At 51.6% G+C, this 26,679-nt stretch overlaps 1 protein-coding gene across 1 annotated transcript; it reads left to right on the top strand.

The window, feature by feature from the left end:
* The first annotated feature begins 1,499 nt into the window (after positions 1-1,499).
* Positions 1,500-26,679, top strand: CPD (carboxypeptidase D). The gene is made up of 21 exons (XM_086762803.1): positions 1,500-2,185; positions 4,644-4,891; positions 12,595-12,737; positions 13,427-13,596; positions 14,196-14,563; positions 14,985-15,176; positions 16,078-16,245; positions 17,342-17,451; positions 17,909-18,011; positions 18,496-18,638; positions 19,194-19,363; positions 19,949-20,260; positions 21,500-21,695; positions 21,975-22,110; positions 22,903-23,052; positions 23,468-23,563; positions 23,658-23,722; positions 23,883-24,014; positions 24,405-24,590; positions 24,906-25,005; positions 25,687-26,679. The coding sequence occupies exons 1-21, from the start codon at positions 1,527-1,529 to the stop codon at positions 25,911-25,913; spliced, it is 4,074 nt and encodes a 1,357-aa protein (XP_086618929.1). The 5' UTR covers positions 1,500-1,526; the 3' UTR covers positions 25,914-26,679.

Below are 26,679 nucleotides of genomic sequence, written 5' to 3'. Positions count from 1 at the left end.
TGGTTTGTTGAAATTCCAGACAACTGGGCTTTTATCAGCTAAAAAGGGAAATGAGCTCAGTTACTCCGTGTAAATCCAGAGCAATTTATTTGTAGACTGAGGACTTAAACCTATGCAACGGTAATCATATTTGAGACAGCCAAATTCCCTCTTGATGTTCCTTCTCCCTTTTGGTTTAAGAACATCCTGATGGCCAAGATCTTTTGGCTTTTCCAGTTTAATTAGATCTGGGGCATCTTTTTGATAGATAATCCCTGTTCCCTGCTCGTCCCTCTCCTAACGGCTGCACAGCACACATGAGCCCCAGGAAAGAGAAGCCAATTTACTCTCCCTTTTCTCAGGGCCCTTTTGATGCTGTACCATGCTCAGCTCACACAAAAGTTTGCATCATCTGATCTCTCATGCAAAGGACCCCATAAAAGTGAAGATCAGTTTCATGTGCTGGGCTCGGAGCTCGTGTCTCCAACAGGAAATGCCAGAGCTGGAAAGCAGATGTGTACGTGAGATACCGCTGAAAATGAAACAGGAATTGACAAGACCTGCTGTCGGAGATGGCCGCTTTCAACATTTTATGGGCCGCAACGCACTTTTTGCAGAGTAAGCTGTTCTGCTTGTTATTCCTTTCATCTCGCCTGCCTCAAAAAGGGAATTAGCAAAGATCTAAAAGGAGGAAACCCCGAAGTATTGTTTATGTATCTTCTCAGGCACGCAGTTCTGCAGTAGCTCGCAATACGGCAACGTGCAATACAAAACATCCACCGGTGTTAAAACGTCTTTAATCCCCCGGAGGTCCTGTCTGAGCCGGCAGCAGTCAGGGCAGGCCACGTGCATGCTTCCCTCCAGGAATCCAGGCACCAGGAATGGCACTTTGGCCCCTGTGAGCCGCATTTGTCCCCGTGCCAAGGCAGGAGGCCGCCCCGCGCCTTCCACCTCCAGCCACCTTTGTGGTTTGTGTTTAGGCTTTAGCCGTTGGAGGGGATTCTGTTGCAACAGCGTGTCGTGACACCGCGCCGAGGTACGGGGAGCATCGCCGTGCGCTGGTGCTCGTCCCCCCGGACGCAACAACTCGGTCTTGGATTATCATTGATATCTGCTGCACCGGTCAGCGCCGTGCGCCGGAAACCGCGCGGAAAGCCACAGGCCGCTTTCTCCCCAGGGAGGAGGATAAAAACAGATAAAAACAGTTCATCGGCTCTCGCCTCCCGCTCCCCGCGCAGCCCCCGCGCCCTGCCCGCCCCTTCCCGCGGGGGCCGGGGCACCGGCCGGCGACAGCGCGGCCCACAGCAGCGGCGCGGCCTGCAGGGGGCGCCGCAGTGCTCCCCGGCTCTCTACCCCGCAGTGACGCAGAGCTCCCTACCGCCTCTCATTGGTCCCTCGCCGCCTCGCCCTAGCGACTCCTCCCTCCCCGGTCGCCTCTCATTGGCGGGCGGCTGCAGGAGCGCCCGCCCGTGGGCGGGGCCAGCGCCGTCGCCGCCGCCTCCTCCCGTTGCCCGGCGGAGCGGCGGGGCCGGGCGTGTGGCGGGGCCATGGCGAGCGCGGTGCGGGGGTCGTTGCCGCTGCTGCTCCCGCTGCTCTGCGCGCTGCTGCCGCCGGGTCCGGCCCGAGCCGCCCACATCAAGAAAGCGGAGGCGGCGGCGCCCGGCGAGGCGCTCCGGTACCTGCACTCGGCCGAGCTGGGCGAGGCGTTGCGGGCGCTGGCGGCCGCGGCCCCCCCGGGCCTGGCGCGGCTCTTCAGCATCGGCGAATCGGTGGAAGGGCGGCCGCTGTGGGTGCTGCGCCTGACGGCGGGGCTGGGACCGGAGCGGGCAGGCGAGGAGCCCGGCGGTTCGGCCCTGCCCGGCCGGCCGCAGGTGAAGCTGGTGGGGAACATGCACGGGGACGAGCCGCTGGCGCGGCCGCTGCTGCTCCGCCTGGCCCAGGAGCTGGTGCGGGGCTGGGAGGGCGGCGAGGCCCGTATCGTCCGGCTGCTCAACACCACCGACCTCTACCTGCTGCCCAGCCTCAACCCCGACGGCTTCGAGCGGGCCCGCGAGGGCGACTGCGGCGGGAGCGCGGAGGGCGGCCGGGAGAACAGCCGGGGCCGCGACCTCAACCGCAGCTTCCCCGACCAGTTCGGGACCACCGAACCCGACCTGGAGCCCGTGCCCGAGGTGCGAGCCCTCATCGCTTGGATGCGGCGCAACAAGTGAGTGCGGCCCCGTTCACCGTTGGCTGGCGTGGCCGGCCTCGTGCTCCTGGCGCCGTGCTCCCGGGAAAGGCTCTGCTCCCTGGGGATTCAGCTTGCTTTCAGCCTTTCCCAGTGCTTCCTAGCAGGGCTTCAGGGGGGAAAAAAAAAAAACATTTCCCCAGCTGTTTCCTTTTTGGCAGCCTGAGGACCGGGCTAACCCTTGTGTGGGAGAGCGGTTTGGTGGCCGCAGTTTGGCGTGCACTTGCCAAAGAGCCCCCTTGCGTGCACCTGGGCCCTCCTGGCCTCCGTGACCCTCCGTGTGTCTCCCTTCTCTGCGAGCCCGCAGCTGGAAACTTCTTGTCCGCTTCGTGTAGAGCCTGCCTGTGGGTCTTGCTCTTGGGGCTGGTAATGCTTTCACCATGAGCTGTTGGATACTTAAAATATTTGGGGTTAAGTGTATGACTAGTCTGTGTACAAACACGTTAACAGTGAGTTGCATTGACCAGGGCTTTCCCCATCTTTGTATTTCATGGAAAATTCCCTGGATTTAGCAATAATGCTCTGGGCAGCAGCATTTCCAAATACAGCCCCTGCTTCTGTGGCCCTCTTCCCCATCTGTCGTCCCATCAAAGCATGCAGGACTGATCCTTAAGCGCCCACGCTGTCCTGTTAGGCGCTCACCTTCCGAGGGGGTGAATGCTGGGAAGCTGCTGTGCCCGGAGTGGGGCAGCCCGGGAGGGGAGACGGTGCCTGTGAAGCTCTGGTTTGGGGCCTGGGGCAGCCCTGGAAAGCGCAGTGGCAAGGCTGGACACTATTTCTTCATTTGCAGTGTGTTCTTCTTTAGAGAACTGTATAAGGTCCAAACCACTAAGATCAGCGTAACCAGCCGTTTGAAGTTGTGCGGAGAAAGCCAGAATGCAAAGTCTGACCAGATACAAGCAATGGACTGAAACAAAATGTGGTTCTCTTTGAAAGTGGGGACAGAGAGAGAAACGGAGAGGGGATGGCTGATGGCAATGGCGTGCCGTAGAGCTGTCGGTTGGATCCAACCAACGCACACAACGTTCAGCATCATATAATCTTTGCTTGGTTTCAGGGAACAGAATTTTCTTGGACAAAATATCTTAATTATTAAGACTTAGTGGGTGGTGGTGGCCGTAGGGATTAGTGCTCTAGAGGAATTTCGTGAGCTGCACCAGTAGTTGCTTGTCCTAAGGATTCTTTAGGACAGTCTGGCGCCGCAGTTTGCACCAAAAATCCCTCCATGCTTCGTGCAACTCAAAATTAGTTACTAGGGAAACTCATGCTTGTTCTTAATACCATTTTGAAAATACCTTGTGCTTTTTGTTTTCATTTTTTGCGAGTGTTAGAGGTGGGATTTGCATGTAAGCCAGGGTGAAACAGGAAGAACACGGTGCTTTGTGCATCCCTCTGCCTGGCAGCACTGGTTAATGCTGGTACAATTGCTGGACTAACATAACCGCTGATAGAAAAATGAATGGGTAAACAGAACTGTTTGATTTAAAAAAAAAAAAGAGAGAGTGGGTGTAATGCAATTCATGTGCGCTATTTTAAGCAAGGCAAAGGTATTGGTCATGTTACCTCTGCTCAGGAACTAATTCCAGTTGGACAGAACGAGGAGGAGAGCTCTTTTCTCCTCAGTGCTCTATTTAGTGGGAAGAGGAAGAAAAGAGACAATTACCTTTGGGATCCATTGAAAAGCTTACGCTGCCTGTGACCAAATTAAAGTGTGATATAGGGCATGCCGTGCTATGTTTTGTGACTTGGGGTTTTAGCAGCTCTGTCACAAATCCAGGTTTTATTTCTGCCAGTCAGTTCTGTTGTACGTACCAAGCGTTGTTCAAAGCTTGACAAGGAGCTGTGTACATCGCTTTATGCGCAGGGCACTGCTGAGTTTGAGGACTCTGTCTTGGGCTGAAGCAAGAAACTTGTTTCATCTCCAGTAATGCCAGTTGTCAGTCTGGGGAGTGAACAGACCAGACCTGAGAGTTGGTTTGTCGCAAATATCGGCTGACTTCCCCACCGTGCTCCCACTTGGACGCTGTTCAGACCCACGGACAATCCTGTTTGCTGTGTTGGAGGCTGCCCTTGATCCGAGGGGATAAGTCTCTTGGGACAGCGTATCTTTTTGTCCAGCGGTAGCCTACTCAGTGTCAGACAAGTGCGTACCCGTTAGCGTAGCCTTGGTGTGTAGCTGCAGCTCCACAGGCGTTCTCCATGCACAGGGCTGGTGGAGCATGGTCTGACCACTTCCTCTTGCAAAGTAGCGTTACTGCTGGGCAGCTCGTGCCGTGGGCGTGATTTGCCTCATTGATCCCAAATAGAGTTTGGAGGCTCCTGAGGACACAGTTTTGGTGGGAAGGTAGTAGAATAACTGGTTGGGTGGCTGTAGCTGGCTTCCTGTTTAAATTGTTCCAGTATGACTCCTTCTTTTTCTTCTCCTTCCCAACCCCAGGTTTCTGCTCTCTGGCAATCTCCACGGTGGCTCAGTGGTCGCAAGCTATCCCTACGATGACTCTCCCATGCATAAGCTCACCGGAGTCTACAGTAAATCGGCTGATGATGAAGTGTTCAAATATTTGGCAAAAGCTTACGCGTCACATCACCCCATAATGAGAACTGGCAAACCCAATTGCCCTGGCGAGGAGGAGGAGACCTTCCAAGATGGTATCACAAACGGCGCCCAGTGGTATGACATAGAAGGTAAGCTGTGCTGGTGAATGGGTCTGACTCTGCTAGCTCACCTAACAGAGTGAGCAGTCTTGCAGAAATAATTCCTTGCTGCCGTTGAGAACTGACATCCACACCGGTGGTGGTTATCCCAGAGGAGAGGATGATGGGTGAAGTAATATTTTTAACTTTGAATGTGTTCTGGCAGCTTGAAATGCAGGGAAGTGGCATCACAGGCACACCAGTAGGTGCTTGATGAATCACAGCTTGGGAGATGTTTGTAGGGAAGAAATCGCAGCAAACTGGAGGGTTCGTCCTGACCCTGTTAGATGCTGGAGAGTTATGCTGCATGCAGGAGGCTTCATTTAGGTAGATTTAGATTGGATATTAGGAAAAAATTTTTTACAATGCGACTTGTAGAACACTGGAACAGGTTGCCCAGAGAGGTGGTGGAAGCTCCATCCCTGGAAACATTCCAGGCCAGGCTGGATGAGGCTCTGAGCAACCTGATCTGGTTGGGGATGTCCCTGCTCCTTGCAGGGGGGATGGACTGGATGACCTTTGAAGGTCCCTTCCAACCCAAACCATTCTGTGATTCTATTTGCCAAAGGAACTGTCATTAGGTGTCCAGACCGTTACTAAATATTGATACAGGAAAGAGGAAGCTATTGTTAAAGGTATTAAACCAATGCTAATGTTCTATGAGGTTTTTTAAACCTCCAAATTTTAATTTTGTAAATTATTATGGAATAGCCTGCTGTAAGACTATGTAAAATGCATGGTCTGAGCTGAGCTAGCCTAGCTGCTCCCGCTGGAAGTGGGGTAGGGAGCTCTTCTGTGAGCTGCTCTGCTATTAGACTTATGCAGAGGGTGACAACCAGCACGGCCTGTTCTCCTCCGGCAGAGCAGCAGGATCTAGAAGGGATCCGAAATTTGGTCTGGTAGAGCTTCTAGGATTGCTCCTGTTCTCTCCATCAGGCAGCTGCTTTGGAGGTGACCTGAATATGAGCAAATTGCCTCCCGATGCCGCCACTCTGCTTGTGTGGAGGTGGCTGGCCTGGCTCAGCCACGCAGTAGGCTGCTCTGCGTGCGTCAGTTTTGCTGAAAATAAGATTTAAATGATAGTTGCTGTGATGAGTTGCTCTCGTGGAAAAGGCTCTGTGGGCTGGCGGGAAGAGAAATCTTAGCTGTGTCACTAGAAGAAGGTGCGCGATTGCCGTGCTCTCTCAGCGGATGTTGTACAACCATGACCTCACCAGACAGTGTGGAAACTTCTGTGGTGAGGACACACCAAAACCTTGCCTCTGAAGAAGTTCCGTTACTTTGCTGCGCCTGGACTGCTCTGCTTTCCCTCACGCTGAGGCTGAGGGATGATGGCAGGAGTGCTGAGCAAGCAGTGGAATCGGGAATTGTTTATCCTTCAGAGCTTACAGCTTAACAGATTCTGATAAAACAGTCTTTCCAAAACATGGGCTTCCAAGCTGAGTCCTGTCTTAACCCTGCATCCACCTTGCTTGGGAAAGAGGGAGAGGGATCCAGTATGGGCCTGAAGACATCACCTCTGTGCTGGAAGAGGAAGTCTTGATTTCAGCAGTGGCTGAATCATTCCCCAGGATTTCACTGGTCAGATAAAGTGTCGTGTTAAAGCTGCGGTTTTACCTCTTTAGCAGCTGTCTCCTTCCCTCCACCCTGCTGAGCACACCAGCCCTGGTGTTTGCTGGCTCAAGGTTCACTCTACTGCTGTGAAAAGTCCAGCGGGAGGAAGGTTTGTGTAATCTGGTGAATTTGCTTACGAGGGAACAGGATATCCTGGATGATCTGTGCTGCCTTGTTCTGGTGGCAGTCGGTATCGGCAAACATCTCGGTCGGGAGGTTTGGTAGCTGCAGCTCTAAGGCTTTCTGCCCTTGCAGTGAAGCGGGATGGATGTGCTCTGAAGGGAGGGTGGTTCCAGAGCTTTGGGCTTGGGTTCCCTCAGCGAGCAGCATTTTTTTGCTGCAGCGTTAACTTCTTCATCCTCCTGTTAGGATGTGAGACACCCGGCTGGTGGCCGTGGCACTGGTGCGCAAGCCTTTGGGGCTGCCTTTGCCGTGTCAGCGAGCAGAGGTTTCACCTACTTTCATTTCACAGGAAGTGGCAAGGTGTGAACTGAGGACCTGCGCGCTCTGTGCTGCCATCGCTGTGGTTTATATCCTCCAGCATCCAGCCTCTGCGGAAACAAACCCTCTTGCTGTGACAAGCCACAGTCTCGGGTTCAGCACTGGTGCCCGTAGGCGATTCATGGGCAGAGATTACAGGGAGGGTGCACTGACACTGGCTCCCAGAGTGGAGCATTGCTGAGGCTGGCAGACCTGTGCCGTTTCTCCCTGAGGCGGTGATTTGTCTCTTGTCGCTGTTGAAGGTGTACACGAGGGTGATGGCAGCTCTTGGAGCACCTCCCAGGCTGAGGAGTTCACCTAAAGTGTAACCCACAGGAGCTGCGATCCAGGGAAGAGCATGGGTGAGCTAACAGATACCACAAAGGCCAGTACACATGTATTTTGATGTTGTGTGAAGTTAATGTGTCCCTTTGGGATTTTAGGTGTTAACATTTATTTCTAGTGGTGGCTGAAGAGCAGGTAAAGCGGTGCCAATTGTGCACTGTGCGTGACAGAAGCAGCAAAACCACCACAGCGGCTGTATTGAGTCATCTGACTCGCTCAGCTCTGTGCCAAGGACTGCTGAGGCTCGTACTCGGACTGGGAGCCCTTTCCCAGTGACGGCAGAATTGAAATGTGCGGTACAACGAGGCTGGGGAAATCCCAGTACCCTGCGGGAGCTCGCTGGGCTGAGCTCTAGAGAGAACCAGAGCACATGGTTCTGTGAATGGTGCGGGGCACATGCTTGTGGCCGGCGGATCAGGTTGTGCCAGGAGAGACTGCAGGCTCCAGGTGAGCTAAGGCCAGGAAAAACAAAGAAATGAGAACATAATGTCTCAACAGGTGGAAATTCTCCTGCTACATTTTATCATGTGAAATCAAACATGCCGGAAAGTCAACTGCTATGGGATTCATTGTCCCAGAGTTACCAGTTCAGGTTTATGCTGGTGCCAGACCCCATTAACTTTCATTTGAGTTTGCAAACAACCTCTTATGTGTGTCAAACTGAGGTGGTGAGCAGAAACCGTTGCAGTAATTGTTAAGGTCAAGTGTGTGCAGAGGAAGATGGCTCTCCGCCAGACGGCTGAATTTGGCTTCTGCATTCCAGCCGCTGTAGATAAGCGTGTCTGTGACGGGGACGTTTTTTGGAGGCTATCTCTGTTCTACATGCTCTTACCCTTCCTTCCTTTTTAACCTCTGGTGGTTAAAAACCAAGTGGATGATTCAGATCAAGAAAATACAGGCAAGTCTGGGCTGGTGTGTGGTCCAGGTGATGCTTGGAAAGCGGTTAGGAAACCGTTTAAGTCTTATCTGTGGGAAGGACCTGCTTGTTTTTATTTTCATGAAGAGCCCAATTCAGAAACTGAATTCAGTTCAACAGGATATTTTGTGGGCAACCTTCAAAGATCTTGTTATTTGCAATCTCTTCCTGGAAGTTATTTTGCTTGCTAGTTTGACTTTCTGGTGTCCAAGTGTTTGAGGCGTTCCTGGTCTCTATCGGAAGATGCCTCTTGGGTTGAAAGTGGATTTAGCGCGTGCTGACTGGGCTGTTTTCACTGTGGTTACTAGCCGCACCGAGCTTCCGAGCAGCTTTTACTGGCATCAAGCTCAGAGCAGTGAAAATGAGTACTGAGAACAGTGGGTGCTCATGGCATCACTGTGGTGGCCTCTTTCCTGGGCACGGCGGAAAGCGTTGCACAGCGTGAGCTCTGGTAGAAGTTTCCAGCCACGTCTTTCTGGGATGCGCACAATTAGCTGCCCTGATGTGTTTGTGTTTTCATAAAATTCTTACTCAGATTTTTCTTTTTTCTTGACAAAAGCATTGGCTTGATGGTCCGAGGGTCCGATGCCTCTTTTCACATCCGAGGTGAACTGCTGGGCTGTGCTGTGGTGGGGCAGAGCTGCTCCCAGGAGCTGCCCTCCTCTTCGGGAGAGCGCCGGGAAGGCGGCAGGGCTGTGCTGCCCTGGGCTGCGTGGTGCGGCTGCTGGAGTCGGAGGCTGGGACCTCACCTCCTCTGAGGTTTAATGATTTCAGATTAACGGACCAAAACGTTCCTCTGCCTGTTCAGTGCTGTTGGTCCTCGCCTGGTCTCCTGCTATGAGACAGTTGGTTCTGTCCACTGAGCGAGCAACTTGTGCCACGTATTTAATCACATCTCTGGCTTGCTTTGTGCCGTCTGCTCTCTCTGCAGGGCAGACAGGGCCATTTCTCTGCTTTGCCTTAGCTGCAGGTCTCTCATCTCCTCATGTCTGCTCCAGCGAGAGCTGGAATTAGAGAGGTTTCTGCACAGTGCAGTTTGAAAGCTGAGTCCTTCCTGGCTGGCCTGGAAGGCTTCTCCTGGCACGTGGTGTATTTCTGGAATCTGGGTCCCCGGGCTGGACTCTAGAGAGCTGCATTCTCCCGCGTGCCTGCCTGGTGCGGAGCTTGGCAGGGAGCAAAGGCACGCTTGTCAGCGTGAACTCCGCAGCGCTTGTGCTGCAGGAGGCCTGGGATCCCCTCCTGAAGTGCAGTCCTGGCGCTCGAGGAGCGGGACAGAGCAGGGGAGACGTTTGTCCTGAGCATTTTTGTGGCCTGATGCCAGCCAGGGACTGACGTGCTGTGGCTGTAAGCTGCTCGCTTTTGCTTTTGTCGCTGGTGAAATAGGTATGACGCTTCACTGGGAGGCTGAAGCTTTGCGCGGTGTGGGCTAAATGACACTCTGTGATGAAAAATGCTGGAATAAATCCAGCAAGTTACCCTAGATATTACCCAAACAGGCAGAGTAGAAGCAGCAGAGTAGTCTGACAGTCCGCTGCCTTGGGTGTACTTTTCCTGCTCTGCTCCCTGAGACATAGGCTGTGTCTTTCTTTGCACCCTCAGCTCTTCTGCGTAGCCGGGAAAGGCTGTGCAGATGGTATGTGGAAAAATACGTAATTCCATATGCTGTAAAAATAACTGTCCTGCTCTACCACGGGGGCGCGTGAAGGCCAAATATGTGCAGCAGGCACAATCCAAATTTTCAAGCATACAATGGACTACTTTCTCAAAGAGACAGTTTTACTGAAATTGATGCAGCAAGCTCTAATTTAGTCTGTCGCTGCTCTCTTCTGGGTGAGCATCTGTCCTAAATTTGTTTGAATGGCAGATGAAGCACTAAATATGCTTCGTAATGGCTCTGGTTTACGTATGGATGTTTTCAAATGCATTAGCGTCCTGCTATGAGCAGATGGTTATAGGCTGGCAAATTGTTTCGCTCTGCGTGGTGTTTACTGGCGAGAGAGCAGCCCGCTGTGGGTTACTTTTCTGCGCCCGGTAACGGGAGCCGGATAAAACTGAGGACGTATCAGATTTTCTGGCCTTGTTCCTCTAACCCCTTGAACTGAGTTTGAGTGTTTTAAAGTCCTCAAACAGTTTTTGGCCCCTTGTGCTGGACAGAAAAGTCTCTTTCCTGTTTTGATCTCACAAGCTGCGGTGCTCTCTTCCTGGTGGCGAATGACACTAGATCTGTTACCGTAAAAACTTTGTGTTCTCTTAGCAGCAGGCTCGCGGAAGAATTGAGAGGAACTGGGACATCTTTGGTCTGGTACCGTCTCACACATCTTCCCAGGGGCCTGCTCTTCTAAATCCTGCTTTATGCTGTTGGTCCATCTCTACGTTACCCGAGTGCAGTGGGGCTACAGAATTCAGAGCGGCAGTCCCTGACCTTTTGGGACAGTAAATGCTCACAGCTGTCACATTTCTCCTAAGGCTCCTCTGCTTGATAAAGCGCTGCTGGTGGCTTTTCCTGGCCGTGCATTAACACAGGCTGTGCAAATTCCAGGTAGTGCATTTGCATGGTGGTATTGATCCATTCTGGCTGGTTAATTGGCCAGGATCCCGAGGGTCCCTCGCTTGTGAATAATGCTTAGGAAACTGCTCAGACAAAGCGAGTGAGGTTTGTTAGCGTAGCGCTAACGTAGCGCTTTGGGCAAAGCAAAGGATGGGAGCATGAAGTATGGGTTTCTTACAGACTTGCCTGCTGGGGTGCTGCAGGCTGCTGCCACGACACGTGCCACTGGCTGTCTTCTGCACATGTAAAACTTGCTGTGGTGTGTTTTCCATACTGGCACAACTGCCTGATTTGGTGGTGGTGGGAACGATCCTCTCATGTGGCCAAGACGTCTGGCTACAGTCATGTGGTGGGATTTGTCAGGGTGACTCTGAAACCTGTTTCACAGAGTTGTGGTTTTGGAATGTCCTTTTTGCTGCTGAAGACTCCCAGGAGTGCTTAGAGGGCTGAACATTTGCAGTCTTCAGCAGTGGGCTGAACTCTGAGCTCCAGATTGTGAGTGTTGATACCTGTCGACGTCGAGTCCTGCTGGTACGTGATTCATTCCTGTTTGAGAAACAGGTTTGCTTGCTGAAGGTTGAACGTAAACTCCAGCGAATGGAGTCAGGACACTTGCTGGAACAAGGTGACCTTTTTCATTCGTTGCAGTGCCTGTGGTTTCTCTGAAGGGCAAAAGTAGTAACATGAGCTTAACACTGGGAAAAAGCTCTGTGCACTTCTGTTTTCTGGTGCTCATGGAGGTTTGGCTGGTTTAACACTAAAGGAGCAAGCTGTCCCCAGGTGCTGCAATATCCTTAAATTAGTTGAGGCTGCTGCCTTAAAGAGGAAATGTGGGAGGAGGCTGGTGATTTGGCTGCAGATCTCAGGGATGAGACCAAATTTCCCAGTTGGAGTTTTCCAGGTGGACAAGTCTGCATCCTGTTCTCCTCTTGCAGGACTTGGCTGTTGTGGGGTCACAAGAGTCCTCAGAAGAGAGGGAGGCATCACTGCCCTCCCAGATCAAGAGGAGAGTTTCCTGAAGGTGACTTGCTGCAGCTCACTGCGTGCTGTCACCGTTCAGACCCTGCCAGGCTTTCTGCTAGGGCTGCTCTAAATATGAAGTAAATGGAGACCTTCAGATGAGGAGCTGGAGGGGAAGAGCAGCCTGAGGAAGTAGAGAAGGGGAAGCATCACTCCTGTCTCAAGTTTTGCTAACTTTTTTGGGGGAGAATTGTGTGATCTTTGAAACTTTCAACTTGCAGATTCGAGCTGCCGCTTCCCACATTGACAATCTGGTGTGTTCTTTTGTATCAGAGGCCTGAAACTCATTTCGGGTAGAGTAATGGCTCTTGCAGGAAAACCTCACAAATCTGAAGGTGGCTTGGAGCGCTTAGCAAAGGACCCGGCAGCAGTAGCGTTCAAACTCCGGTGTGCCTGCCCTGACACCCAGGATTGGTAGTGTCTGGAAGATGTCTTCACAGTGAAACGAACCTGTGTGATTTTCCAAGCGCTGCACTGCTGAGTTCGGCTGACAGAGCAGTGAAACTGAAGGGACTGGCATCTTTGAACTGCCTGTGGCTGATTTGGGTGGCCTCGTGTGCTGGTTACTGGGAGAAACAGAACACAGTCTCCCCCAGCACAGACTCTCACGATGATCCGACCTGACTTTTCTCCTTAGGGTGTTCACTCCAGAGCTAGGGTGGCATTGTGGTGAGACGCCGTGGGGAGCTGAAGGACAGGAAAAACTCTACATCCTGTGGAGAGATGTCTGTGCGTTGCTTTCAAGGACATGTCTCTGTCTCATTTTCTCAGGTGGGATGCAGGATTACAACTACGTGTGGGCCAACTGCTTTGAGATCACGTTGGAGCTATCCTGCTGCAAATACCCACCGACCTCCGAGCTTCAGCAGGAGTGGGAGAACAACCGGGAGTCCCTCCTTGCTTTCATTGAGAAGGTAGAGTGGGCTGGGCTGGGGCGCGAGGGCAGCAGCTGTGAAACCCACGTGGCTGTAGTGGGCTGAAAGCACCGTGTTCCGTTGCTCTTGTGGCTTTCTTTGCTGCATGTGGTAACACAACTGCTGCAGTTGCTGTGCAGAGGTTGGTGGCTACAAATCTGCTGTGTTTCTCTGTGGTTCCGCCGCAATTCCCACATCCTCCGTGATCGCAGAGCTCCGCTGAGAGGGGCCTTGTGAGGAGCAGCATCAGAGGGATCAGTGCAGATCTCTCTAAGTAAAGCAGAGTACCTGTTTGGCCTCAGTGTCATGAGCCTCCAGTGATATTCAAAAGCACTGGGACCTTGACTTGTAGACTCCTCTGCCAGGCTGTCTCCATGTATGAGTTGAGGCTGGAAACGGAGGCAGCTGCATTTTGTCCCCCAGTATGGCCTGTAACCCTGCTCTGTACATACTGTTGTGTGCCCATGTCGATGAAATAGAGGATTTTTTTTAGGGAGGGCCAGTTCTGAGATCTTACTGCCTTCCCAGTGCATGCTGGAGTTCCTGTCCTTGCCATCTGGCCAAGCACTGTCTGGATCATGGGCCCTTGGGTGTCTTTGCCTGCGTTTGGGGAAGTGCAGGGCTGGGTGAGGACGTGGTTCCCCTGATGTTGCCTGTCTTCAGCCAGGCTCTTGCCTTGTTTTCCTCAGGTCCACATTGGTGTGAAGGGCTTTGTCAGGGATGGAGTCACTGGAGCTGGCCTGGAGAACGCGACCATTGCTGTTGCTGGTATTGCTCATAACATCACAGCAGGCAAATTTGGCGATTACCACCGGCTGCTTGTGCCTGGGACCTACAACGTGACTGCAGTTGTAATGGGGTAATGTCTCTGTGGCAGCCTGTATCCACGTTGCCAGCTGCTCATGTTCCTTCACTTGATTTCTTCCTCCAAAGCTTGTTGTGTATTTAAGGGGCTTGGCTGGAAGCTGCAGGAGTAAAGGACGTCAGCTTAGAGCTCCAGCTGTGTTTGTTCACTCCATGCCCCGCTACAGCGGGGTGCTGTTGAGTGCACAGCATTTCTGTCACCTTTGTTTGATTGTTTGTGTCAACCTGCATCTTACTTTCCGGGCAAAGGGAGAAAGTGGAGTAAGGCCACCCCAGTAAGAGTTTGTATTGTCCCAAGTCTGGATGTAAATGCGTAGCTCGCCCCTAGGCTGCCCTGTGAAGTGGCTGCTTCTCCGGTGAGTCTCTAAACAGGAATTCGTGCCCCTGTGACGCAGCAAGGACAGCAGCGTGGCTGGGTCTGGTGGCAGTGGGATGGGTCCTGTTCGCTAGTGAATCTCTCACGCAGCCGTTAACATCCCAGTGTGCTCAGGCTGGGAGGAGCAGACGGGAGCGGTGGAGAAGGCTGCAGGGGGGTTTGGCCTCTGTTCTGCAGAGCCTCCTTGCTGAAGCCAGCTGTTTTTTTTTTTTTCACAGTTATGCACCAGTGACCACAGAGAACATTGAGGTGAAGGAGGGAGCTGCAACGGAAGTGGATTTTTCCTTGCAGCCCACTGTAATGCCACCAGCTCCTAATGTCACGCAGTTCACAGCAACGCCTGCTCCTGTCTCTACCGTTACCCCCACCCCTGCGCAGGAAGAGGCCCCAAGCCCAACCTCTGGCCATCAACCCATCCAACCCGTGGACTTCCGCCACCATCACTTCTCAGACATGGAGATCTTTCTGCGGCGGTACGCCAACGAGTACCCCAACATCACCCGGCTCTACTCCGCGGGCAAGTCGGTGGAGCTGCGGGAGCTCTATGTAATGGAGATCTCGGACAACCCTGGCATCCATGAAGCAGGTAACATGGGAAATCCTTTTTAGTGAAACAGGAATGCAAGTGACAGACCCTTTGTGTTGGGAGACTCTGTGGGCAGAGCAAAAAGGAGCGTAGAGCTGGCACCTGTCTGAAGAGAGACTGTGCTGCTGCTTGCAGTACCCTTTCTAAAAAGACCAGGTGAAGCGTGTGGCACTAGTGTGAGTTAGAGCACTGCTGGGGACATCTGCACTGGTTTGGGGCTCTGGGGACAGAAGAACCAAGGGGCTTCCCTGCAACAATGTTCATCCTTTTTCATGTTGTAGGAGCAGAAGGGTAAATTTTAGGTAAAAGCTCTCCAGACCTGCAGAAAGGCCTGAAAGAGCAATGCTTGGGGTGGTGAGAGGTCTCCAAGCTTTAATGTGCTGGTTGCAAATGTCTCTTCGGCATGACCGCGTGTCTGCAGGTGAGCCGGAGTTCAAGTACATCGGTAACATGCATGGGAATGAAGTTGTGGGGCGAGAGCTTCTCCTGAACCTCATTGAGTACCTCTGCAAGAACTTTGGCACTGATCCTGAAGTGACTGACTTGGTCCAGAGCACACGGATCCACATCATGCCGTCCATGAACCCCGACGGCTATGAGAAGTCCCAGGAAGGTATTGCTGTCTGCGCTGAAACAGTAGTGGGGTTTCTAGCTCTGAGAACAAGCCTTTGGGTTTGTGGTACCTCTCTGGGAAATTTGGAGGCCTTGCTGGAGCAGAAGTGCTCTCTGCACAGGGAGGGACGTGGTACGTGCTGTGGGATGGGTGGGTGGACCCCGCGCTGCAGAATGTGGGCGGTCGACTGATGTTTGAAGCTGTTGGGGAGAGCTCTTATGCTTCAGCAGTGCTATATGCTGCCCCTGTTTGGGTCCCCTCATGGTTTGTGGCCATCTCAAGGATTATTTAAAAAAAAAGACATTCCTTTGGCGCAGCTCACTCTTGCTGTGCTTCAGTCCATGCTCTAAGTAACATGTGACGTAGGAGCCAGTCTGTCTGCAGAGCACTTGTCCAAGGATAATAGAAACTTTTATCGTGATGTTGAAATTGGCAAAAACATCCCTCAGGGAAGTCCTTAAAACTGCGGAGCTCTTGCGATTGGCAGAACAAAGTCTGTCCAATGAATGTCCAATCCAGAATGATTTTCTGGAAGCAGAGCTCTGCTTGTGTTTAACAAAGAACTTGTCCAGCTGGTTTGAGAAGGTGAGCTCTGAGGTTTTTGCGGTCGTGACATCCGGCTGCTGGGATTGTTCATGGTTCACTGCCTTTCTGCTGGCTGTGGTCTGACTGGCACCCTGTGCAAACAGCTGCTGCAAGGGCCCTGGGACACTTCTGTGCGCAGAGCAGGCCTGTCGCTGAAGGAGAGTGTGCGGGTCCCCTCTCTCCGGGGTGTGGGAAGCCAGCAATGTTGTGCTCTTTGCTCTTTTCCATTAATTGTTAGTAGTAACAGGATGGAGCCTCTGCACTGGAGTGGGAACTTGCGTAGGGCACAAGCTTGAACTTGTGTTTTAATTTTCAGGAGACAGAGGAGGTACTGTTGGCAGAAACAACAGCAACAACTACGACCTGAACCGGAACTTCCCAGATCAGTTCTTCCACGTGGCAGACCCTCTGCAGCCAGAAACTCTCGCTGTCATGACCTGGTTAAAGTCTTACCCGTTTGTGCTCTCAGCGAACCTGCATGGAGGTACTGCAGCCAAACCGAGCTCCTTCCTTTGCCCTGAGGTTCAAGGGATGAGAGTTTGCAGGGCTGTGTCCATGGTGTTCTGGGCGTGAACCGAGGAGCTGTCGCAGAGAGCTCTCTGCCCTCGGCATTGCTGTGAAAAGGCCATTTCCAAAGGGCCTACACAGAGTAAACCAAACCTGTTGGTCCTGCTGCTGGAAGATAGATCAGAAGCTGGAGACAGAGGGTGAAAACCTTGTCCCCAAGCACATTTGTAGGGAGTTGAAGAGGCTGGTGGGAGGATCAGAACCACTTCTCTGAAGGGAGCACATGCGTTGGGAGGTAGCTAGCTCGTTGTCCGTTGGGAGATGGGAATGGACTCTTCAGCAGCTGGATCTGGGAATGTGATACAGTGCTGTGGCTGTTGGAGGCTACGTAGTATTTATAAAATGAAGGGAACGAGATGCAATCCTGATAGTTCCCCGCCTTGAATTGCGTGGCGGAGCTATGAAATTTACTGTAATTTAATTATCTTTTTGGAGAGATCTAAATTAAGTCTCTATATTACAGCTTATTCCCTAGACAGTTTGTCTGCTGGCTTGTAGCTGTGGTAGCTTGCCGGTGGTTGCTTTGTGCTAGCACGTTTAGTTTCGTAGTGCAGCAGTACTGCGTGTGGGTACGAGGGAGCTGGCAGGTCTCCAGCAGCAGCGGTGCCTGGGGTTGCGTGGTGCTGTTAGTGCAACGTGCTTAGGGAGAGCTCCAGAGAGCTGAACAACTCTAGCAGTTGGGCCGAGGGCACCAGGCACATTCTAGGAAGTTCTTCCCCTTGATTTTTGTTCTCTGTGAAAGCAATTATTGTTGTGCTCATCCCTCCTGCGTGTAAGAGCCAGACCTTTGATGTGTGGTGGCTTGGGTTCACCTTCCCAGCTGGGTGTGGTTGTGTGTGTTCCTGTGCTTTTGTTGCCTCTTCTAGCCGCTGGGCTTAATGCTTTGTTTAATGCCAGGTCTTGAGAAACGGAAGACTTGTCACCCTTTGGAGAAAAAGAAAAACTCCCCGTATTAGGCTGAGGGGTCGCTTGGAAAGCATGCACGTACAAGTCAAAGCTTGTTTCCCCTGCAGGTTCTCTGGTGGTTAATTACCCCTTTGACGATGACGAACAAGGAATAGCCATATACAGTAAATCCCCAGACGATGCTGTGTTTCAACAACTGGCGCTTTCCTACTCCAAGGTAAAGCTCTAACAGGAAAACAGGCACATCCTGCGGGGTGAGCCGCTGATGCTGTCGGGAGCGTCCTGAGCGGCTGGTAGAGGAGAGCATGGGTACTGTGGGCATCTGGTGTTGCAGGCACAGCAGAAGGGTCTTGTGGGAGGCTGTCATTTCACAGGTGGATGCCCAGCACGTTCTGTCTGCAGGCGCTGTAGGAGGAGCGCTCGGTGCGGGCACAGGGGCCATGTGCGCTGAAGGGTGGAAGAATATGCTGAAAACTTGAATCGGGAGAAGATCAAGATGTCTGTGGGTTGGGATTGGGTGTGGGTGCTGCAGTCTGTTTGCGCTGTAGCCGTACAAATGCTTGCCTACGTGAACCTCTGTTTGGTAACTCCAAGCGTGTGACTAATGTTAGAAAAAGTGCCAGTGGCTGTAGAGTGCGGAGACTCAGCTTCACGTGTTGCATCTTGTTTTTTAGGAAAATACAAAGATGTATCAGGGAAGCCCTTGTAAGGATATGTACCCCACGGAATACTTCCCGCATGGCATCACTAACGGGGCTCAGTGGTACAACGTTCCAGGTAAAGCAGACCCTAAGTCTCTTGCACTGTCTACCTTCAAGTTGATGCATGTGCAGCGCGAAGAACTTAGTCTGATCACTCACAAATTCTGCCTTGGCCAGCCCAGGTCACTGGGGCTCAGGTTTCTTTTACAACATCTTAAATAATGTACCCAGATAAAGGTGTTCCTGAGGAAAGGAATTTATAGTGTAGTTTTTCTGGCTATTAGCAAAATGGTTTCATAAAATTTTACAGCAGTATATTAGCATGAAAGGTATTTGCAAGAAGGGTGGTTGTTTGTCTGTTATTTTGGCGTCCCTTTGAAGCTTGAATCTTGCCCTGTGTAAAAGCCTTCTCTCTTCAGCTGTAAAATGCACGCTGTAGTTTGTACTTCATCTGTCTCTACTATCTGTTTGTTTGTTGTTTTTGGTTTTTTGTTTTTTGTTTTTTTTTTTGAGCTGTGGTACAATTACCTTGTCAAAACTTTTTAACATTCCTGTTGTAGGTGGGATGCAAGACTGGAATTACTTACATACAAACTGCTTTGAAGTGACCATTGAGTTGGGCTGTGTGAAATACCCAAAAGCTGAGGAGCTGCCAAAATACTGGGAGCAGAACCGCCGCTCTCTCCTCCAGTTCATGAAACAGGTGAGACACTTGTGTGAGCTGCCTCTGGGTTTTGCATTGGATGTGCCAGGCTAATCTTTGGGCTGACGCAAGTGCTGCTTCCTGGCCAGACTGGGTACTTGCTCCACAGAAGTTGTCCCCAGCAGAACATGTCTTGACTTCCCCTTTCCCCTCCTTCTCAACATACCAGAAATCTGTATGGAAGCAGCAGCCAGGCGACGCAGGTGTGGGCTTTTTATTTACTACTGCCTTGGTTTTCCCTGGAGTGGCCCTTATGTGCCATTCCAGTCTGAGTCGGGGCTGGTGGTAGTGCTGCGCACCTGGGGTGTGCAAACAAAGGTGTGGAGCAGAGAGTGCTGTGGTGGCACACTGAGCCAAACAATTGCTCACTGTACTCATTAGGTGATCTCTGTCCATGCCAGCTGCTGGCGAGTCTAACATGAACCCTTTTGGAACACATTGCTCCTCTGGGAACGCTGAACCTCTTGGGCTGGGAGCTGGTGGGCTCTGGGTGTCAGTGATGGTGGGAGGCGGAGCGAGGGCTGGCACTCAGCAGGGCTCCGGGTCTGTGCTCAGGTTCACCGTGGCGTCTGGGGATTTGTGCTGGATGCTACGGACGGAAGGGGCATTCTCAACGCCACCATCAGCGTTGCCAACATCAACCACCCGGTGACCACCTACAGGGATGGAGACTACTGGCGCCTCTTGGTCCAGGGGACGTACAAAATCACAGCATCTGCCCGAGGGTGAGCGAGCCGTGGCACAGGGAGCAAACAGCTGCATGACTGACCTCCCAGTCAGGAGTAGTCTCATCGCCTTGGCCTACAGCAGATGTAGGCATGGGTGTTTCTTCTGTCCTCTGGCCTGTGCCAAGTTAGCAACGTGATGCTACCCTGATGTCAAAGACTACTCATCTGGTGCCGGTGTACAATCCAAATCTTCTCTTTTTTTGGGGCAGGAGTTGATAACTTGGTGTCTTTAGGGGAAATTCTCTTGCAGGCAGCTGCCCGCAGAAATTACTTCATCACTTTAACCACTGCCAAAACCTTTGTGTTAAAGCAGCCTGACTTGTTGTCCTGCCAGTCTGCCACGTCACCCTGCAACACCTGAGCCAAAAGTGGCTCAGCGCTGTGTTGGGCCCTGAGCTGCTCCCTGTCCTCCTGCCATTCCCATGTCCCTTTGAAATGTTCTTGCTCTTTTGTTTTTATGCTTCTCCCTTTTGGCTGGGGAGCAGTAGCAGTCCCACGTGAGTGTCTTAGTCAGGAAGTGGGGTGACTTGTGTGAGGCCTTGAACCCCTGACGTTTCCTTTTGCCTTCTCTTCCCTGGGTAGGTACGATCCAGTCACTAAGACAGTGGAAGTTGGCAGCAAAGGTGGGGTGCAAGTCAACTTCACTCTTTCACGGACAGACATCAAAGTGGAGGAGGGGAGGATGCCGGTCTTGAACACCCCAGACACCAGTGACCCCAACGAGAAGGAGTTTGAGACCCTAATCAAAGACCTCTCTGCTGAGAATGGCCTGGAGCGCCTCCTGCTTACCTCCTCGGGGGATGTCTCTCCTTACCGATACCGCCCTTACAAAGACCTCTCCGAGTTCCTCCGAGGCCTCTATCTGAACTACCCACGCATCACAAATCTCACCAGGTGAAAACTCAAAGCAGCAGTGCTCAGCTCCTCCCTGAGCAGCAGCCTGTGGTGGGGCAGCAGTGAAATGACGAGCCGTGCAGAGATGGGGAGCTCGTGCCCTCCCCTTCCCTGTGGTTCACGGGAGCCCCACGTGTAAGGGCGCTGGCTGCAGGGACTCGCAGGTGCATCTGTGTGCTTTTTCCTGAGACATCGTTTTACTGCCTTAAACCTGGGGTGCTGTCAGTTCCCCAGGGGTTCCTGGGGCTGCAATATTCCCAGCATTGATATCGCAGGCTTCTGCAAATGTCTGTTCCATGCTCTGTTTCCCAAATCCTTTCTGACATCCACTCTGTTAAAAGTCCCCGGCAGAAGTGATCAAATTTGACTTGGAAATCTCAAATGTCCTTTTTTCATTGTCTGCCTTCAGATGTCGATTCAATAGTGCAAGACACGTTTGAGTTAGCCTGCCCTGAGCCAAGGCCTCTGCCCTCCTGCAGGAGACCAGCTGTCTGCAGTCCTCTGCTTTCCTTTGTGACCTGTAGCGCTTACCCTCTGTCAGCTTTAGAAAGCACAAATCTCTTTGTCCCAGGACCTCGGTTGCTTGTTGTTACCAGGCACAACGTGCTCATGTGCTGTCCCCGCTGGTGCCAAGGCTGCTTTTCTGATCTGTAGCCTCTATTGTCCGTCCCATTGCATCAGCCCCGATTGTGTTCCCTGCTTTGCTTGCATTCGCTCTGCTAACTTAATGGCATGACTGTAGCAACAACTTCTGCGTTACTGGAAATAGGCCTGTCTTTGTCCTCTGCGCCCGGTGCTTTATAAATGAGTTTGATGTCCAGATGTATCCTGCTCTGAAGGAAAAAAAAAACCAACCAGAACCAAAGCCTGAACCGCCCACCTCCCCCACCCCCCTCAAAAAAAAAAAACAAAGCAACGCTGGAAGCAGAGAGGCATTGATCACCGTCATCTATGGTGATGTTACAGGCCATAGAGAGAGAGATGGAACACTGGGTGTCCTGTACGCCTGGACCTGGATATGTTCTCACACAGATGTTTGTGTTCAAACTGATATTCAGAGTGAGTTTGGTTCAGTGCTGCTGCGAATCTCTCACGATGTGGCTGTGTTTTGTGCGTCATTGGTCTTCGCAGCCTCCTCCTTGCAGTAGTTCCTTTCCACACTGGGATTTCTCCGCAAGGCCCGGCTAGGGGTGCGGCTCTGTTTCTGAGCTGACGCTCTGGTTTCTCATCTCTTGACAGTTTGGGTCAGAGCGTCGAGTTCCGTCAGATCTGGTCCCTCGAAATCTCCAACAAGCCCAACCAGTCTGAGCCTGAGGAGCCAAAGATCCGCTTTGTTGCTGGTATTCACGGAAACGCTCCCGTTGGCACAGAGCTGCTCCTGGCGCTGGCAGAATTTCTTTGCATGAACTACAAGAAGAACGCTGCTGTTACAAAGGTGAGAAGCCAATGCGACGGAGCATCTTGGAGCCCGCCAGTTATATCCTGAGAAGACAGGGCTCGCTGGGAAAGACTTGTCTTGTTAACAGTGGCCTGTGGGTTGCAGTAATCTGACACATAATGGGGAGGCGCTGTGAAATCCACGGGGCCGGGGGGAACCTCTGACTGCTGGTACCATTATAAGCAGCAGTTCCTAGGATGAGATCCAGGCAAATGAGACGTATGGAGAATGAACTCCACTAATTGCACTTTCTGTACTCTTTCTCCTTTTGTTCAGCTGATTGACCGAACGCGGATTGTGATTGTGCCTTCCCTGAATCCAGACGGACGTGAGATAGCGCAGGAGAGAGGCTGCACGTCGAAGATAGGCCAGACTAATGCTCATGGCAGAGATCTGGACACAGACTTCACAAGTAAAGCAAACTAAAGCCAAGCGATGTGTAGTGTCCCTGTAGAAATGCGGGCTGCTGTAGCAGTCTCCTGCTAGCTGCTCTGGGGTTGGGTGTAGTTGGTTGGTTGCAGGGTGTACCTGTAAAGAGAGCAGCACTCCTGCCCTGGAGCCCAGGCAGCGCAGCTGCTGGCAGCTTCCAAACTTGGATCCCCCTTACAGATGGTACTTTGCAGTCCCTTATTTGCAAGGATAAGACAAAGCAGGGTTCTTTAGGAATAGGCCGGGGGTCAGACAACACCTAATGTATCTTTGCTGTTAGTTGATTTTTTTCAACTCCTCATTTCTGAAAAATACCCTGGAAATGGTCTCCTTTTTTCATCCTTTTCTGGTTTCCATGTAGCTGCCTGCTGTATTTGCAGCACTGTGTAAGTGCTATGCCCACCGTTCCTGGGGACAAAGTTTTCTGTTTGGCTGAGATCATCCCAAATGCTTTCTTAAGAAAATGTCAGTTCAGTGACATTGAGGACAGCAAATACACGTGAAATACCCTCTGTATCAGAAAAGTAAATAGCTTGGGGAAATAGCGGTGTGTCACATTTGTTTAGCTTTGCAGATTAATTCCCCTCATGGGTAGTGTGGACTAGGTGCTTTGCTTGATCTGTCAGGTGCATCTGTGGAGATCTGACAAATACCTTTTAATACAGGCAGCAGATTTAATTTCAGACATAAACAAAGAATGTACTTCTGCTGGCCTCTCAAATAGCAGAGGAAACTGTTGCCAGTTCCCTTTTCTACTTGTTGTTCTGATTTACAGGCAATTACTCCCGGTACTCAGGGACACGAGAGCCTGAGACCAAAGCCATCATGGAGAACTTGATATTGAAGCAGGATTTCAGCCTCTCTGTTGCGCTGGATGGAGGATCTCTGCTTGTCACCTACCCGTACGATAAGCCAGTGCAGACAGGTATGACTGACTCCTCCAGGGCCCTGCACGCACGGTTACCCTCGGGCTGCCTCTGCGGAAGTTCATGCGACCGCAGGGTGTAAGAGCTTTTTGCACTGGTGGTGTTCTGTAGCCTCCTTTTGTGTGTCCAGCACTTTGTATCTGGAGTTGACATTCTGTTAAGTAAAGCTGTAAAGCCTCGCAGGATTCAGCTGGGGATCAGAACATCTGCCATTTCCATTCCCGACCTCTGAATTCTGACCTCTGCCCAAGAATAAAGGCTGCTTTTGATACCACCCCTCAGTGTTAGAGGAAATCTGGAACGCTCCTGAAACAACGTGTGTCACTTTAATACAGGATCATGATGTTAGAATGGGACTCTGCCCCTCCACTGAATTGGAGTTGCACTCTCAAAGTCTCGCTTTTCTCTTTGTAGTGGAGAACAAAGAAACACTAAAGCACTTGGCATCTCTGTATGCAAACAACCATCCGCTGATGCATTTGGGCCAGCCAGGCTGTCCAAATAAGTCAGGTATGTTTGCTTGAATCCTTCAACTCCCGTGTCAGCTCGCGCTAGACTCTGCTAGGAGCAGGTCTGTCTGACAACTGTGTTCTCGCTCTCACAGATGAGAATATTCCTGGTGGTGTGATCCGTGGCTCTGAATGGCACAGTCACTTGGGAAGTATGAAGGTACCTCATCACGACACAAGGCTTTCTGTCTCTGCTAAACAAGCATTAAAAAGCATATTTGTTCCCATGTCTCGGCAAAACTTCCCCACCTCCAGCTGCACTTTGCAAAGCTTTTTAAATACCACCTCTTTTGTTCTAACTGTGGTTTGGGTTTTTGCAGGATTTCAGCGTTATGTTTGGTCATTGTCCCGAGATCACTGTTTATACCAGCTGCTGCTACTTCCCGAGCGCAGGACAGCTTCCTGGCCTGTGGGCAGACCACAGGAAATCTCTCCTTAGCATGCTTGTGGAGGTGAGCCGCAGTCTGTGGGAGGAAATCCTGGCAAGGAGTGAAGGTAGTGTGCTGGCTGGGGAGGGGGAGACAGAGAGCAGTATGAAGAGTCTTTGTGTTTTTATTGGTGCTGTGCAATTACAGACAGTCATAATTAAGATTGCATGAGGAATGGATTGACCAGAGGCAGTGAGTGACCAGGAAATGTGTTGACATGAGAGTTAAACATCTGTGCTCTTTGGCCTCGTGGTGGGCTGAGCAGTCCTTGCAGTATTGTACACTTTTTATTTATTATGGGGGTCAGGGGTGGAGAATAGGCTGTGTTTTGAGGGGGAAATCAGATCCTGTTTTAGTTAAAATGTGCCATGTGCTTGGATCTGAACGTGAAGTGTTTGAAATGCTTTATTGCAGGTTCATAAGGGAGTCCATGGATTTGTCCAAGACAAGAGTGGCAAGGCAATTTCTAAAGCTACCATTGTTCTTAACGAGGGTTTGAGGGTCTATACTAAAGAAGGTGGTTATTTCCACGTGCTGTTGGCTCCAGGTTTGCATAACATCAATGCAATAGCCGACGGGTACCAGCAGAAACACGTCAAGGTATGTGAATGTCTGTATTGGAGATCTTCCCCCCACTCCCTGTTACATAAAAGCGTCCCCTTTTTGGGCTCTGCCTCGTTGGCTGTGTTTAGCTGCCGCTGATGTGCCCAGCGTGGCTGTTTTCTGCCTTGGTATAATGGATGGAAAAGAATTTCCCGGCAGAGCAGGGTTGTTTTGAGCAGTAGCTTTTCTTTCCATTGCACTTGTCTGTGGCATCCAGCTGGTCCTGCCCTGGTGAGCAAGTACCTCTTTGGTTTGGACACTTAGGAGAGGCATAAGCTTTGAGACAGTCTGAGCTCTCTTGTCTTTCTGCAGGTCTTCGTACGTCATGATGCACCCAGCTCCGTGTTAATCGTATTTGACACGGAAAACAGGATATTTGGGCTGCCGCGGGAGCTGGTCGTAACTGTTGCAGGTAAAGTGATACTTCTAATTAAAGCTTTGAGCTTTGCTTTCTGTACCAGTTCATGCTGACAATGACCCTTCTCTTCACTGAACTGGAAAAGCAGCCTGCAGGCTTAAGCCATCTCCTGCTTTCCCTTTCATACACGTGCTTGTACTTGCAAACTGGTCCAACAGCCCTTGGGTCTGGTGATCCTAGGCTGGCGGATGGGAGGGAGGGAGGGAGTGGAGAGCGTTGCAGGGGTCTGAAGGGTCCAGAATGGACTTTGAGGTGCCTGGAATGGGGAGAGACTGTTTGTGCATAGACCTGAGAGCTGGGAGATCTTGCTTCTTCCCTGGAGTTTCTTTGAGTGATGTGGCACCGGGTAAGCATTAAGAGGTATTTTTTGCTGGGGTTTTTTTTTTTGTCAAGGTAGCAGCTCTTGGGGAGGCTGGAGTTTATACCCAGTGGTCTGCAGAGGAGCTCAGAGGTGCTATCCTAGATTACAAGCACAGAAAGTGTAGCTGATGCAGTCCTGCTCTGGGAGCTGCCCTCTTGCATGGCAAGTCTTCTGTGGCCCAGGAGGAAGGAGCAGGGTCACAGTGAAGTGAGGAAAGTGGTTGTGACTGTATAAGGGAAGAGAGATGGTGGCAAGCCTTGGAGCCTCTGAAGTGGGGGAACATGGCATTAACTTTAATGTCTTCTCTCTGGCAGGTGCAAGTATGTCTGCTCTGGTCCTCACCGCCTGTATCATCTGGTGTGTCTGCTCCATTAAGTCCAACAGACACAAAGATGGCTTCCATCGCCTCCGGCAGCACCACGATGATTACGAGGATGAAATCCGCATGATGTCCACCAGCTCAAAGAAGTCCCTCCTGAGCAATGAATTCCAGGATGAAACGGACACTGAGGAAGAAACATTGTACTCCAGCAAACACTGACACCTCCTGGGCAGGAAAGGAGGTTCCCATGGACCAGACCCGGTGGCGGGGGCAATCCCTGTGGTTCAGTTTGGAAACATTAGCTTGCAGGGTGTAACCTCCAGAGGTGTGGGTGGCAGCTCCCAACTTCCATCTACTGTTTGCTCTGTTCCTATGTACGTGCAAATCAGTGGGTGCTAGAGGCTGTGTTCAGGCTAAGGACATGGCTTGTTACATTTTTGGGTCAAGATCTGGAGGTTCACGTGACGTTGTTGGAAAGGCAACTTAACAGGGTGGCCAGCAGAGTTCCTAGCACTTCCCCAGTATCTCGACACGGTGAGCAGATGGTGGGGAAGTGCCCCGAGACCTGCATGGGGTCGTAGTTTCAACACTCCAAAGCAGTTTCTCTGCCTGTTTTTGATTTCGTGTTTTCCACTCTGTACTTGGGGGAAGCCAGATTCTTCACTTGACTCCATACTCTGCAGAGCAGCCTTCGGAAAAAGACTGTACTTGGCTCTCTGCTGCTCGCTTGGAGCTGTTTTCTCAACCATGAGGTGCTGTGGCCTGCTGTGCTCTGCAGTGGTTGTGGAGCACCTCTGTGTTGCTAGTTCCAGGCAGCGACTTGGCATCCCGAGAGCTGGGGGAGATGACATCTGTTCTTGATGTGAGCTGGAGAAAGGAGCAAATGCCAGAGCTCCAGTGAACTCTGTCAGAGTTCAGTTGTTTGCCAGCTCTGCAGTACTGCTGTTCCTGACTTCTGAGGAAGAAAGAAACTTTATCCCCATCA

Source organism: Chlamydotis macqueenii, chromosome 19 (genome assembly GCF_036417535.1).
Source record: "Chlamydotis macqueenii isolate bChlMac1 chromosome 19, bChlMac1.mat, whole genome shotgun sequence".
Classification (NCBI taxonomy): domain Eukaryota; kingdom Metazoa; phylum Chordata; class Aves; order Otidiformes; family Otididae; genus Chlamydotis; species Chlamydotis macqueenii.
The sequence above is the reverse complement of the archived record's forward strand: the minus strand, read 5'-3'. Positions and strand labels throughout refer to the sequence as shown.